The sequence below is a fragment of the Panicum virgatum genome, chromosome 9K, assembly GCF_016808335.1.
Source record: "Panicum virgatum strain AP13 chromosome 9K, P.virgatum_v5, whole genome shotgun sequence".
Classification (NCBI taxonomy): domain Eukaryota; kingdom Viridiplantae; phylum Streptophyta; class Magnoliopsida; order Poales; family Poaceae; genus Panicum; species Panicum virgatum.
In genome coordinates, this window is record NC_053144.1 from 30,844,124 (window position 1) to 30,859,441 (window position 15,318).

At 43.6% G+C, this 15,318-nt stretch overlaps 2 protein-coding genes and 1 long non-coding RNA gene across 11 annotated transcripts; 2 read left to right on the plus strand and 1 right to left on the minus strand.

Moving 5' to 3' along the window:
* The first annotated feature begins 1,259 nt into the window (after positions 1–1,259).
* LOC120651231 (scarecrow-like protein 21) lies at positions 1,260–7,920 on the plus strand. 5 transcript variants are annotated; one of them, XR_005665994.1, is made up of 5 exons: positions 1,277–1,532; positions 3,182–4,927; positions 5,496–5,630; positions 5,727–5,856; positions 6,126–7,920. XR_005665994.1 is itself a non-coding variant. In XM_039928659.1 (3 exons), exon 2 carries the CDS (start codon positions 3,274–3,276, stop codon positions 4,903–4,905), a length of 1,632 nt encoding a protein of 543 aa, XP_039784593.1. In that variant the 5' UTR covers positions 1,260–1,532; positions 3,182–3,273; the 3' UTR covers positions 4,906–4,927; positions 5,496–5,725. The 5 variants fall into 5 exon arrangements, 3 of the variants coding, with proteins under 3 accessions (XP_039784593.1, XP_039784592.1, XP_039784591.1); XR_005665995.1 differs by lacking the exons at positions 5,496–5,630; positions 5,727–5,856 and having other exon boundaries at positions 6,126–6,190; positions 6,287–7,920; XM_039928659.1 differs by lacking the exons at positions 5,727–5,856; positions 6,126–7,920 and having other exon boundaries at positions 1,260–1,532; positions 5,496–5,725.
* Positions 6,056–10,518, minus strand: LOC120651233. Of its 4 annotated transcripts, XR_005665999.1 has the most exons (6): positions 9,790–10,517; positions 8,770–8,901; positions 7,096–7,464; positions 6,851–6,976; positions 6,701–6,746; positions 6,056–6,617 (listed from the first exon to the last, which is right to left on the minus strand). It is a non-coding gene; the product is annotated as an uncharacterized LOC120651233 (long non-coding RNA). The 4 variants fall into 4 exon arrangements; XR_005665997.1 differs by having other exon boundaries at positions 6,056–6,746; positions 9,790–10,516; XR_005665996.1 differs by having other exon boundaries at positions 6,056–6,976; positions 9,790–10,518.
* A 67-nt stretch (positions 10,519–10,585) lies between these two features.
* On the plus strand, positions 10,586–14,311 carry LOC120651232. 2 transcript variants are annotated; one of them, XM_039928660.1, is made up of 6 exons: positions 10,586–13,132; positions 13,210–13,386; positions 13,466–13,576; positions 13,655–13,733; positions 13,826–13,927; positions 14,075–14,311. In XM_039928660.1, the coding sequence occupies exon 1, from the start codon at positions 12,030–12,032 to the stop codon at positions 13,095–13,097; it is 1,068 nt and encodes a 355-aa protein (XP_039784594.1). In that variant the 5' UTR covers positions 10,586–12,029; the 3' UTR covers positions 13,098–13,132; positions 13,210–13,386; positions 13,466–13,576; positions 13,655–13,733; positions 13,826–13,927; positions 14,075–14,311. The 2 variants fall into 2 exon arrangements, with proteins under 2 accessions (XP_039784594.1, XP_039784595.1); XM_039928661.1 differs by lacking the exon at positions 10,586–13,132 and having other exon boundaries at positions 13,147–13,386.
* Positions 14,312–15,318: the final 1,007 nt, after the last annotated feature.

Here is a 15,318-nt window from a genome sequence, read left to right on the forward strand (position 1 = left end):
ACACAGCTCTGGTGCGCCACAGGGACATGGAGCACGAGCTGGACGCATGGTCGTGCTTCCCAACAGGATCCGGTACTACCAGTTGTGTGTCGGCAGCGCCGACATCCCGGAACGTCGCCCTGGCGACCTAGTGGTGATCGACCTGCAGGGTCGGGTGGCTGGCGTCGCGTGCGCCTAGAACCAGCCGCCAACGGGTCACACCTCACCAGCGGGGGTCGGCAGCAGGGTAGCCGAGAAGGCGAGAGGTGGAAGAAAATGGTAGTCCCACTAGTTGTAGAGATGAATGGAGAACAGTCAGGCTGACCAGTGGGATCCTCTCAAAAAAAACTGACCAGTGGGCCCCACCATTTCTAACGGTGATGGCTAACAGAAGATAATGACAATGTCAGTTTGGTATCAAAAAAATGAACTTGGAGTCGTATAGGTGAGAAGTGAAGATTAGGTGTCAAATAGGTAAAAGCTATTTTTTCAAGTGTCAAATTGGCAATTTTCTCAATAACCATTCCAATGCGCGACGCGATATTTTTTTACCAGCTACAGCGAGTCGGTGATAGGGTGGGAGTCAAGGAGGAGGGGAGTAGTATAAGGGCCCACTTGAAATCTGGAATACGGTAGTTTTACTTTAAAATAATCAAATATAAGCATATTGAGTTAATTCGGTGCATTATCCACACGGCAAATCAGAAAACAGTAGCAGTAAAAACAATCTGGGTTGCTTCCGCTTCAACACGAATGCGCAGGAGAAACTGGCAAGGCGACAACACGGATCAGATTCCATTCAGGATCGTCGGCCGGGGCGTTTAGTTCCCAAAATCAAATTTTTTTTATGTCAAATTGACTATTTGACTATATGTTGGGAGGATTTTTAGAACATTAATTAAAAAAACAAATTTCAGAACTCACCTGAAAACCGCAAGACAAATCTTTTGAGGTCTTTGATCATATCATTAGCACATGTGGGTTACTGTAGCATTTATGGCTAATCATGTACTAATTAGGCTCAAAAAATTCGTCTCGTCGTGTACATTCAAATTGTGCAATTAGTTTTGTTGTTTTCTTACATTTAATACTTTCGTGCATGTGTCCAAAAAATTTGAGAAATTTTTTGGACCAAAATAATTTGGGAACAATAAAATAGCGAAAAGGAACGACGGAGTGTGTAGTACACGCACCACAAACGGAAGAGCAGAGCCGTCTCGTAGCGGTCGCCGTCATGTCTATTCCTCCCTCGCTCGCAAAGGCCCAATTTTTCTTGTCCCCGCCGCTCAGATTTTTCCTTTTTTTTCTCTCTCTCCGATAAATGGCTTCTTTTCATCTACACCACACCAATCCAGCCATCAATCCCATCACCGAGCAGTCGTCGTCTTCCCCCATGGCACTCGTTCTCCCTCCACCCCCTTGAAGGGTCTATTTCCTTTCCTTCCTGCCTCTCTTCAGCTGAGGCCTGGTCATTGGAGTACCGCGGTCCGTGAGTCGTTTCTTGCTGGTCAAAAGACATTCAAGAATCGCCTGGGGACTCCTGTTTCTTGATGGTATGCCTTCCCTCCTTGCAGTAATTGTTTTCGGTTTTATTTGGGGGGGGGGGGGTGTTGCTTTTCCCCTTTTGGTTGTTCTTGTTGATCTTGCTTGGTGTCCGTAGGCGAAAGGTCTTGCTGGATGGTCTTCATTTTAGTTCACGGTTCTCTGTTGCGTATGCAGCGTTTGCTGAGTTTAGTTCTCAATTTTCACTTACATAGGATCTACAAAACCACACCGAAAAGTGCCTCCACACTTTAGTTGACCTACTTCTACTGAATACACAGAGTCCTTGACTCCGTGATTCTGTAATCAAGTTTGCTAGAATCAACAGGCTTGGCAGGCAATTCCTCCCTACTCCCGAACGAGCCGCCACAGCAGCGCAACACGCCGGTGCCGGGCACCCTCGCGCGGCCTCGCCGCTGCCCGGGCACCCTCGCCCTCCTCCCTCCTCGGCTGAATCTGACGGCGCCACCTCCCGCCTTGGCCAGCGCCCTCCCTCCTCGCTTGATGAACTGATGAACCAGAGCTTGAAAAAATTCTTGAAGATCTTGGGGCATTGGGTCTGAATGAAGATGCTGGATCATCAGAGATGATGAATAGTTGAATGCAGACAATTAGTAGGCATTTGCTTGGCCAACGCCCAACAGTCGTTTATGCATTATCACTTATCAGTTATCGTTTTATCATTGTCATGATGTCGTACCCTTAATCCAGCTACTGTGTTATGTAATATTTATGATCGTTGAACTCCTTAGTCTTGAAGGTTTAATGGCTTGACGGCCTAAACGTTGTGATCTGCACAATGTTTAAGTTATGTAATATATTTATCGTTTGTATTGATCTCGGCATCTCTATTTTTATTTTTTTTATTTTTAAATATATTGGCGTATCCCTGTATCCTTGTTTTTGGAAAGCTAGCGTATCAGAGTATCTCCGTATCGCGTACCGATATCTGTATCCACGTATCCGGGCTACTTAGTTAGGTTCTCAATGAAATATTTTTAATTCTAAGAACCTTTTTTGTTGGTTTCTACATTTCAGTGCGTTAATATAGTACATACTTTGATATATTCTTAAATATCTGGTACGTTGGAGGAACCCAGTGAGCTATTACCATATTTTCTGTTACATGTGAAATGTAATGGGGTTATTACATCTGACTAGCAAGAAATCTGAAATTCAGGCTTTAATTTTAGCCAATCTGTAAAACTTAACCTCCCATTATGGAGTTTTAAAGGTTAACTGTGACATGAAGTCTTCCCATATGTAGTGTTTGAACTGATGGTTGATCATACATTATGGTATTTGCAGTCTTTATTTCAACTTTTAGGCTTATTGACTTCCTTGATTATTATGAATTTACACAATTGCTAATGTTAGTGTTAGCTTACTATTAAATTTAGCTACCTGTCAATCCATGGTTTAACGTAGCTCGTTTTGGATAAGACACTATCTGGATTCTCATTAGTTCGTTCTAGAGATTGAATTTTGTTTTTGCTTTTGAAAATACAATATAGTTCAAAGACAACATGTCCATGTAAAGTTGATATGAGTTCAGGTGTTACATTCAAAGCTAAATTTCTTCTCATGATGTTAAAATATAATTTGAGTATCCTTATTTATTCCTTTCTTACTTGAAATTCATAATCTTGTATATTTTCAGTGGATGACATGAGGACACTGAATACAATTGTGATAAAGATGGCAGGATCTGCTCCCTGCTAAGTTTTTACCTACGAGTTGGCAAAGGACAATATGCCATCTGGGGCTTCTAACCGTCGTCCATACAAAATTTCAGAAGATTCTCAAATGCCGTACTACAATAATTCAGCAACTGTAGAAGAAAATGATAGGTTACATGTGATGCAAAATAATCTAGATCATCACCACTCTTCTCCCGATGATGAATCGCAGAAGATTAATAGTTCCAACACACAAATATTTGAAGCACAGTACTGCACTCTGGAATCATCCTCAGCAAATGGTGTTTATCCTGCACAAAGCTCCACATCTTCTCACAGCATTTCCCCTTTAAGTGGGAGCCCCCTGTCTCAGCATGATAGCCACTCAGACCACACATATAGTTCTCCCCCAAGTGCTTCCTGTCTAACTGAAGTTGCAGATCTCCAAATTAAACTAAAAGAGCTAGAGAATGCCATTCTTGGACCTGAATTGGACATTACTTCTGACAGACCTGAGAGCTTCTTACAAGCCAATGTTCAATTGAGACCAGACAACTGGAGACAACTTCTGGGAATTGATGCAGGAGACTTGAAGCAAGTAATCATTGCATGTGGTAAGGCTGTTGCGGAGAATGATGTCTTTGCAACAGATTTGCTTATATCTGAGCTAGGTCAGCTCGTATCTGTATCAGGAGATCCAATGCAACGACTTGGAGCATATATGTTGGAAGGAATTGTTGCAAGACTTTCTTCCTCTGGCAGTATGCTATATAAATCTTTGAAATGTAAAGAACCTACAAGCTCTGAGCTCATGTCATACATGCATCTCCTTTATGAGATCTGCCCATTCTTCAAGTTTGGTTATTTGTCAGCGAATGGTGCCATTGCCGAGGCTATTAAGGGGGAGAACTTTGTTCACGTCATTGACTTCCAAATTGCTCAGGGGAGCCAGTGGATTACTCTGATACAGGCCCTTGCTGCAAGGCCTGGGGGTCCACCATACATTAAAATCACAGGTATTGATGACTCAAATTCTGCTTATGCCAGAGGGGGTGGGCTTGATATAGTTGGGAGGAGATTGCATAGTGTTGCTCAGTCGTGTGGTCTTCCCTTTGAGTTCAATGCTGTTCCAGCTGCTAGCCATGAGGTTCAGCTTGGGCATCTTGCATTAAGACCTGGGGAGATTATTGCTGTCAATTTTGCCTATCAGCTGCATCATGTTCCTGATGAAAGCGTAAGCATGGAAAATCATCGAGATAGGATTATAAGAATGATCAAGAGCATCAATCCTAGGGTTGTTACTCTCGTTGAGCAGGAATCAAATACAAACACAGCTCCATTCTTCCCAAGGTACATGGAAACTCTCAACTACTATACAGCCATGTTTGAGTCGATAGATGTTGCTCTCCCAAGGGATGACCGGAGGAGGATGAGTGCGGAACAACACTGTGTTGCAAGGGATATTGTTAATTTAATCGCATGCGAGGGTGCTGAAAGAGTTGAGAGGCATGAACTGTTTGGAAAATGGAAGGCAAGATTTGCTATGGCTGGATTTAGGCCTTACCCGCTGAGTTCAGTAGTGAACAACACCATCAACACACTGTTGCGGAGTTATAACAGCTGCTACAGGCTTGAGGAAAGTGGTGGTGTCCTTTACCTTGGATGGAAGAACAGAGTGTTAGTTGTATCTTCAGCATGGTGTTGACATTTCCATATAAGAAGCTCATGTACGTGTACATTGTTAACATATCTGAACTTTAATTTTTTAGAAAGTAGTGATCTGTACTTTGTAGCTGCAAACTGTTATAAATCATTTTCATGTGTATATAGGGTAAAGAAATAGATACTCATATGTGGCATAAACACACATAACACATATGCATATTTGATATATCCCATTATTTGTCCATGCCAAGCGATTTGAATCGTTGGGCATGCCTTATAGTAGTTCTGAAAGTATAAGTTTACATTGGTGTTAATATTATTCTTTGCTAATCCTAGGATTTCTAGAGGTTCGAGAAAGATATTCACGTGATTGGTTCAAATTCATGGAGTCTAGCTTTTGTCCTTGTTTACAATGCGGCTGAGAGCTACTCATTTACTGTCATTGCTATGTTACATTGTTACCATTTGAATTCTAAGTTTGGCAATAATATCCTTACAAAAAAAAAGTTTGGCAATCCATATGTACATGTACATGTTGAAAGAACAATCTGGAACTAAAGCAAAGGTTTAATTAACACAAAGGTGATTTGTCCATATACATAAACTGCCATAGATTTTGTTGCTTTCCAGGTTTCGTCAGATTTGTGCGTCCATCCCACGTTTCCAAGATTCCGTCCTGAACTCTATTCACCCAGGAGATTCTGACTCACTAGCAGTCTAATCCAGCAGTTAGCTTGTCATCTAGATGGTCACCGCAAGTTGAAGGTGCTCCTGCCATTAGTCGTAGCTGTTGTATGCGCTCTGTGTATGTTACTACTAGGAATTTAATTTCTCTAATAAGTCTGGGTTACGTTTCCATAGGTTTGGTAGACTCAGAAGTGCTACGCAGAAGAGGGTGTATCAGTATGCTCTCTCTCTCTCTGCCCCCCAGCCCGCGCTCCCTCCCTCCCTCCCCGCATAAGTTATGCTAGGCAGGAGGTGTATGCCATCAGTATGCCTGCTCTCTCCCTCCCCGCTCCCTCGCTCTCGCTCCCTCCCTATCTCTCTCTCTCTCTCTCTCTCTCTCTCTCTCTCTCTCTGTGTGTGTGTGTGTGTGTGTGTGGAATGCTATTGAGGTTTCATTGTGTTGTAGTCTCTGGCTCGATCTCAGTGTCATGTCTCATGAATCATAACTACTAGAACATTGCGCGTCTCAACAATTAAATTTAGCAATAGAATCAAATGATATTTAAGATAACAGAAATTCTTCACCCTTTACAGCCATAAGGTAATTTGACGAACAGACATCTAAACAGCAGTGAAGTAGACCAAACATAAAAAAGAAGGTACAATCCCTCACTAAGATTTCACCTCATTCAAGCACAAATGAATAACAAATTGAAATAGATTACATGTCTTTCTGTCCTAAGGTATTTTTGAAGCTTTTATTCATGCGAATTGATCCAAAACTCATGCAAGCACTTCTACAATCTTGGAAGAATGCTTTGGGTCATCTAAAACATCCATAGGAGCTATCAAAAGGAGTTAATTAAGTTTAAGGCCCCTTGGTCATCCAGGAGCACCTCCAGAGAGACGACAAATCAAGTGCTAGCCTGTGGAGAAGTTCAGATACAGAAGCAAGTGTAAGCACCACCTCATCATCTAACAAGCTTGTAGCTTCAGTTTTTGCTTCATCTCTCACTCGCAACTATATTTCTGAGTCATTTTTGGACATGATAGAGTAACTTGAGGTTTACTTTGCCATCCATGAAACTGATAAAAATAAAATTTGCTATCAGAAAACATACACGGAAGCATCAGTAGAAAGTACAAGCATCAAAGTTCATAAACTTTACAGAGATCATCTGAATCTTTCTAATCATCATCTGGAGAAAGCAACTTCTGCAGGGGTTGCAATAATAATTTTTCAGAAAAGATGAGGATCATAATTGGAATCTTTCATTGTAACAAAGATAGGCAAGGTAGCAATGATCTGCATGAATTACCTTCAAATTTTTCATAGCAAGTTTCAAGGTCATCGTCATTTACCAAAAGATGATCAAAGGGACCTGGGAATTGGACTGATCCCAAGAATTTTTAAGTCGTTTTTGGATCTGCTCCTTTGGGTACCCCTGTATAACCAATTAGGTGGAGAATAAATCAACTGTGTCATATAGTTACATGTTTAAGAATTAAATAATCCATCACATGAGCCTAGCCAAATACTACATTTCCTAAACTACAAATATACCTGCACTTGAAGCTTCAACTGATTCAGATACTATCCAATACAAAGGGGACTGAATAGCCCTTCTTGATATTCTCATTTTTCGTAGACACCAGTTTCAGGCTCCGGAGAACCTCCATATTCGCATTCATTGCTCTGTCCACCGATTTGCGCCTTGCTCGCCTAGGCGCCTGCCTTGCTCGCCTAGGCGTCCAGCCGCCCCACCTTGCTAGGCGTCCGCCTTACCGCCTTGAGAACAGAGATTCATTGATCTTGCTCCTACCACCTAGGCACAAAAATCTAGAGGATATAGCAAGGGAAACAACACTCCACCACCTTATATCTGAGAGGTTGTGCATCTCGGTGATACGGCTTTGCTTATTGATGGAACCTCTGCACAGTGGAAATTGAGACACCTTATTTTTATTTATAACTATATGTAGGGCAGAACTGTATATAAATCATGGTTTTAAATAGTGGGCTATAGCCTCGCTATAGCCCCGCTATAGCCTTTTTAGAGGGTTCCCGCTACGCTATTTGTATTTGTACCGCTATGACAGCTATGGACGCTAAATTGGACTCTAGCTGCGCTAAATAGCATAGCTTTAGCTCCGCTATAGTCTTTATCCTTAGCTTAGTACTACTGTTTTGGTCTTTTGGACAAATAAATATTTGATTGTATGATTGTTATTGCATTATCAACTTAAGTAATGTTCTCATAGCTCTAGAAACATATTTATGTTTATGAAATTCGCTAATTACTATGTTTTTGTGCATCTATTACTTGTATTTTTCATGGTTTAGTAGTAAACCGCTATTTGTCATAGCCCGCTATAGCCTCTTAGCCTCGGGAAAAAATACGCCGCTATTTATTATAGCCTGCTATTTAAAACCATGATATAAATGCACACATAAGAATCTGTCTGGAAGTTCCAGGCTGCCATAAAAAAGTAGCTATAACTACCAAACCATTTGGCCAGAGTATATGAAATTTCATTAGATAGGTCTTTGGATCCTTTACAGCTTTGTAAATGTCAAACCTTAGAAATAAGAGTTCCGATGTCAAACTACTGTCACAAATAAATTATTCTAAAAATGGTAAACTATAAATTACAGATAGTGCAGAACTATAAACAAATTTCATGATGTATGTGTAAATTAGTTCTTAGTAAAAGGTCTAGTTCCTTTGCAGTAACTATTACGACTAAGCACACTAACACCCACAAACCAACAAAGCATCAGATGGGCAAATACTATTAAAAAAAAAGGATGGGCAAAGCAATTGAAATAAACTGAGGCATAGCAATCTCATTGGGTACTCGAATCAATACAAATAGATTAGCAAATGCTTTGTCTACTATAGTGTCACTGTAGAGACAGAACTCATCAACTCAATCCATGGATTTGAACTGTAAATCAAATTAAGAAATCCATAGATTTGAACTGTAAATCATATCAGCAGCCGGGGTCGAATAAAAAATTGAGTAACAAACAGAAACTACTTCAGATAAAAAGTTGAATAGAATACAGAACAGTCAACAGAAAACTAAATCATTTGAATACATCATTTGAAGAATTAACATAAACGTTTCTAGCAATCAACATGTTTTATTTTTCTAGCAAGGAAATTAAACTCAGCTTGGTGGAAAATGATATCAAATGATAAAAAAACATAACCCCTGAGGAAAGGCGTAATACCTGCAGAAGCAGCCGGACGCAGGGACGAGACAGACTTGGTTTTGAAGCCCAATCAGCCCTTGCTTCCATGGTCTATCTCTGACAACTGCTGGATATGCATGTCTCAAACTTTACTTTGGTTGGATCGGAGTCCTGGGAAACAAAAATATGTTATCATTTATTTAGCAAACATCGCATGCCTAGTGTAGCTTGAAATTTAGTAATGACTCACGTTCATTTTGTTAAAACAAATGCACAATCAGACATGCAACACACAGTGAACAATAGTGAAATTGGAATTATTTGAATCAGATCATCAAACCAATTATTGGTAGATCTATAAGAGCTGCAATAACAATGTCTAGCCATTGAATTCAAGTATATACAGTTAGTGTCGCAACTACTGGGATTTGGCATGCGAGTGTTGATGGTTTTTTTACATATTTACTACTATAACGGATGACACTCGATTATCACTCTTAAAATGACGTCTACATATTTATTACTCTTGTTTTCGTATCTCTTACAGTTTTATTATTTTGGCTGATGTGGCACACCACAGCGGCCTGACACGGTGGCGCTTGAGTCAGCAAGCTCACGTGAAATGTTCTCGCTACCCCTGATCTCCTCTCTTCTCCCTCTTCGACAGCTGGGTCCCGCAACTTCTCTCGCTGTCAGGTGGGCGGCTTGTCTGGGTCGCCCGCGGGGGAGCAGAGCTGTTGTGTTCGTGGGCAAGGGCGCCGGAGGTGGAAGAAAGCTGACGAGTGGGGTCCATCTAGCAGTGAGAGAAGCTGTGGGACCCAGCTGTCGAAGAGGGAAAAAAGGGGAGGAGATCAGGGGCAGTGAGGACATTTCGCTTGAGCTTGCTAATTCAGCGCCACCGTGTCAGGCCGCCATGGCGTGCCACATCAGCCAAAATGGCAAAATTGTAAGAGACGTGAAACAAGAGTGATAAATATGTAGGCGTTATTTTAAGAGTGATAATCGAGCGAGTGCCATCCGTTATAATGGTAAATATATAAAAACCCTGAGTGTTGATACCTCGTTGAGCTCGGTCAGCAGCCGCTTGCTTCTCGGCTTGAAGCACTTTCTCCGGATCCACCCCGAACGCCTCAGCATAGGTGTCGTGGCGCCAAACACTGTGCGGCGGTAGGCCATGAACAGCCCGGCCATCTCCATACCCGATGGCCCTGCTAATAGGGTCAAACCCATCGTGGTACTCGCAACGTCTACCTCGGCACCGTCACAGTGCAGCCGTTGCTTGGCATCAAGCAGTTGCAGGCCATCGTGGCCGACTGCGTCGGCGTCGTGCCGCACCAGATCTGGGCAGCACTCGCGCGGCCCCACTGCGCGTGCGCCGCGTGCCCTCGAGAAGCGCCAACCTCGCAGCCGCCATCGGGCTCGAAGGCTCCGGCTGCTCCATCTTTGCGTCCCTCTGCCGCGAGCGCCAGGGCAGTCGCGCCATCCGCGACAAGCCCAAGGCCTCCGCCGCGGAGGTCAACGCGGGAAGGGTTGCTGGCGGGGACGGCCAGCGAGGAGGGCGGCCCGCGGCCTTGCGAGGACGACGGGCGACGGGGAGGGTGGCCGCGGGCCTTGGGGGATGGTAGGCGGCGGCTTCTTTCTGCTGCAGCAGCGCGCGGAGCCTCACGGCGTTGCGCTTGGCCTCCCGCAGCACGTCACGGAGCTCAGAGACGGAGAAGGAAGGGAAGGGAAGGGAAGGGAAAGGGAGGCGGCGGCGGGGCGGAAGAGAGCAAAGAGGGAGAGGGCGGCGGCGGGGAGGAGAGTGAGGGGGCTAGGCCTAGGGTTGGGAATGGTGGGAGGGGGTCAATGCAAAAGTGGCTCGAGGGGGAGTTTGCAAAAATGACCGTTTATCGGATTTCTTCTTTGTGTAGAAATAAATATTAGTTTGGGTGTCCATTTGAAAAAAAACCGTGCGTACTGTACTGTGGGGATGAGTTTGGTCTAGTTGTAATTTCTAGAACATTGAAGGGCTTTTTTGCAAAACAGTCAGGGCTCGTGCGCGGGTCGGCACGCGTCCGCTTTTTCGCAGGGAACACGGGGAGGAGCCGAAAGGGCGGTAGGTTTTAACCATTCATATTGTCATGTATCGTAGTAACATGCAATTGGTGGTACATATTGTCTCGTTCCATAGCTCACCTTTTAATTAATTTTCTGAAGACTCACCTTTTAATTAATTTTACATCATGAAACATGCCAATTTGCATGTGGGCTAGCTTGGTCGCACGGGCTGAGCACGCATCACCGTCCTCCTTAGCGTCCACATCCACCCACACAATATTATAAATATTTTGAAAAATATGCTCCAACACTACATTAGACCTCTGTTTCTAAGTTTTTCAAACATATATACCGACCAAACACACCTAGGCAGATGCCTCTAATAGCAGCAAATTGCATATTTCTTATCCATCCACAAGAAGTTAGCTTACACACCTTCCACTATTTGAATTCCGTGCTATAGCAGATGGATGATGGTTAAGATGACCTGTGAGAGCAAAAGGTGGTGGTGGGGGAAATAGTGTTTCGCAGCCGTCTATCCAATCTGAGCGAGAAGCAGGGGCGGGTCTATATTGTGTCAAGGGTATTCAACTGAGTAACTATGCTTTTTGGCAAAACTTTTTATATACACTACTGGAAAATGGGCCAAAGGTCCAAGCCAAAGGTACCAGCTACTGTTGCAGCCGGTACTGGACTGGACGCAAAGGAGGGATATTGGTACCGGGTCGTGGCACGACCCGGTGCCAATACTAGAGCCCAGGCACCGGGCGGTGCCTCCAACCGGTACCAAATGACGACGGCATCAAAGGCACCAGTTTGTGGCATCACCCGGTGCCTATTGTGCAGCTAAAGTCACCGAGCGACCCAGTGCCGGACGTTCCTCCGTCTTTAGGCACCGGTTGGTAATATGACCCGGTGCCCATGCGCTAGATTTGGCACCGGGTCATTAGCACCAACCGGTGCCTTTGGCCCGTGCCTATATATAGCCCCCTCCCCCCTCCAATCTGCTGTGAACTCAATGTTCATGGCAGCCAAGTGAGGGGAGGGGAGGGGAATTTTTGCAATTTTTTTGGAAGGTTAGTATTTTTCCCTCCATGATTTAGAAATTAATTGTTAGATGTAGTTATTTAGTTTATTGTTTATTTTTTTCCTCCAGGGCGGCGCCCGATGTGCAACAACAACTCCAGATTGAGGCACCAGCACCAAAGCAGCAGAGGTATCCAGTCGATGATATCACCATTCCAACAACATGCGAGCTCCATATGAGAGTAAATAATATATCTGTTCAGGTAGCACACGGGTCTGCCCTACCCGTGAATCTAGCTAGTACAATTCATGGAATGCCGATACCCCCTGGCTACGCCTCCGTCACAGTTGAGCAGATAGTTGAACCGACCCATATTAATGAGAATCTCGAGCTCGATTTTGTTGGAGGTGATGGAGAGAAGACGTTGGGAGACGCACTACATGGGATTGTTCTATGGCGCAAGGCCGACATCAAACTAATTGCGAACAACAAGGCTCCCGTGGATCCGCCTCCCTCAGCACCATCTCCGCTCGACTATGGTAATGTTAATCACGATCCAACTCCCTCATCTGAGCAGAGGGCCGGTAGTACTCCAACTCCTCCGGCACCGGAAGGAAAAGGAAAGAAAAAGACAGCATCCCTCCCACTGCCTGGACCCACAAACAAGAAGCAGAAAAGGGTCGAAAAGAAGATAGGCCCTAAGAAGAAATTAGCTTATGAGCTGACCCAAGAGGAACTTGACGAGGAAGTGGATCGCGAGGTGAAAGAACATTTCAAACCTAAAGGCCCAGAGAAGAGGGTACCGGTAGATCGAGAAATAGCAGTCAAGGTCTACTCATGCTTGAACAATCCACCAGGACCGAAACAACTACCCTCGGACTTTGATCGCACTCTGATAAAGGCACAGCAGCAGAGAAAAAATAAGAAATGTGAAAAGACTGTTCCTCAGCTTGGCTCAGTACAGAAGCAACTCGAGCCCCTCGTGGCGGGGAGGCAACCAAATGAAGCAGAGGCGGAATTTCTTCGCGAAACAGGATTCACGCTTGATCAGGCAGCGGGGACGGCAGATATCTCAATTGCTGAAGTTGTTGCTCATCCATTCAAGCTTGGAAAGCCTCTTGTCACTGAGGAGGACGAGATCAAACTAGGCACACAGATGTTCAATTTACACAGACAGTACATGCGCATGTCCAACGAAGAAATGGATATGTTTGGAGTTAAGTATCGTGACTATGATTTCTATCATGGGGAGGACGACTTCTGGGTCTACTTCGAAGATCTACATGCCATATATCATCAATAAGCCCTAGACGTCTCTATCATCACCATTTGGGTTCTGTAAGTATCAAAAAAATTTAGATTGTCATCAACATAAATAACTCTGTGCACTTCATAATTCGTATTTTACCATTCAGTATGATGCTTCAAAGATGCCGGAAAAAAGGATGGCATCATCAGGTGGGCTTCATGATGCCGTTGATAATCAACCAGAAAACTATTAACGACAACTACAAGGAGACGTGTCAAAACATGTACCATGCCCTGATGCGCCAACATTACAAATCTTATATAATGATAACCTACAACTATGGGTAAGTCTTGGTCGAGTAAAACCTCTTTTATATTCCTAAATAAATGCTAAGTCTAATATGGTTGTGTATATATCTGCAGTTATCATTGGGTTTTGCTCATAATTTGCTTGGGGAGCGGCAATCTTACAGTGTTCGACTCCATGAGGTGCCCGCAGTCTGCAATCCAATACTTCTTAGACCCATTGAACAGGTAAGTACAATGTGCACATATCGAATCCTTTTCAATTTTACATCAATTATTCAACATCCAAGTAAATTTCCTGCACAGGGTGTGGAAACAATTTGTAAAGAAGAACAAAGGAGTCGGTGGAGGGAAGACGCAATTGGATGTTAGAATGGATTTTCCGGTATGTTGGGTCGCGCCCAATTCTCTAAGTAATATCAATTGTTCTGCATAGGCGTACACACATATAGAATAACTGATTTTTTTCTTTTACAGTGTGCGAGACAACAATAAGGAACTGATTGGTGTGAGTACTATGTATGCGACTACATACATGGTCTAGTAGAATGCGGGAAAGAAACTTCGGCGGATGCCAGAGTATGTCCATACTGTTCTAAACTCCATTCAATTAATTATACTAACGTGGTGAATTAATATATATATCCATCTTTTCAAAAATTATAGATGTCACAAATGTACATAGAATCTTTACCTGTTGATCGGATTAACACCATGTGCGAGCAGCTCGCAGGATTCATTGTGAAGGAGATCCTGGATCCTAGAGGCGAGTTCTTCCATGACGGACACATCAATAGAGGGTCCTCTTGAAACTCTTTAGGGATTAGTAACTGCAGTAAAAACATGATTTGTATATTTGTAAATATTTTTAAACGTGATGTCTTGTTGTTTACATATTTGTATATATATTGTAATTGCTAGCTAACTTAACTAAATGCTTGACTTTGACTTTTAGTTAATTTCTTTGAACTCTAACACGACCGATGGACGTATACGTATAGTACTGTATAGCTCGATCGGGTATGCATAGCAATTCTCAAAGAATAAAAAAAAATAAAAAAATTTGGGATAAATAGGGAAAACTCTTTGGTACCGGTTGGAAATACCAACGAGGCTGCACGCTGATTTCCAACCGGTACCAAAGAGGCTGCACGCTTGCATCAGCGTGGCAGCCTCAAAGGCACCGGTTGGTTTTTCCAACCGGTACCTATGGGTGCCAACGGCACCCGCTAGGTTACCCGGTATTCTAGAACTGAGCCAAGGGTCTCGGTTTGCGGGTGCCGTTTGGAAAACCGGTACCTAAGGCCTTCTTCAACCGGTATCTAAGGCCCGTTTTCCAGTAGTGATATATAGTGTATCATATGTATATGGATAAAAGATACGAATATTACACAACATAATGGGCTTCCAAACTTCTAGTTGTTGCTTTGTGCTAAAAACACATAGCAGCCTACGTCCCACCCCTCCCCACACGATAGTCCAAAGTCCCATTAGTAGTAAGGCAACAAGTGAGGCAGCTTGACCGATGGGCCAAGCGCCTGTGCACCCTCTTGGTCCTTTGATTCCCCAATAATCCCTAGCCGCAAAGACCGTAACCCTAGCTCCTTGAATTGGCGATCCCAGCGGTGAGTGCTATCACTATTTTTACCATCATCCAATCTTGGGATACCCTAAAGTACGAGATTATTAGGTGAGGGATCGTTGGATCTGGAACATGAAGGTAAACATGAGGACACAAGACACAGATTTAAACAAATTCGGATGGCCAGAGTACCATAATATTCTATTCTATTTGGGATTTTGTATATTGCGCCCTGCGCTTTGGTGTTGTGTTGCCCTAGTTTAGGCTTGAATTGGTTGTCTACTGTTGACGCTCCTTAGCGCCCCCGATTTGTATACCGCAAGCGCACGGTTTCGTGTAGCTTTTCCCTTAGAGTATTCCCCCAAGGTTTATCAATCCACGGAACCAA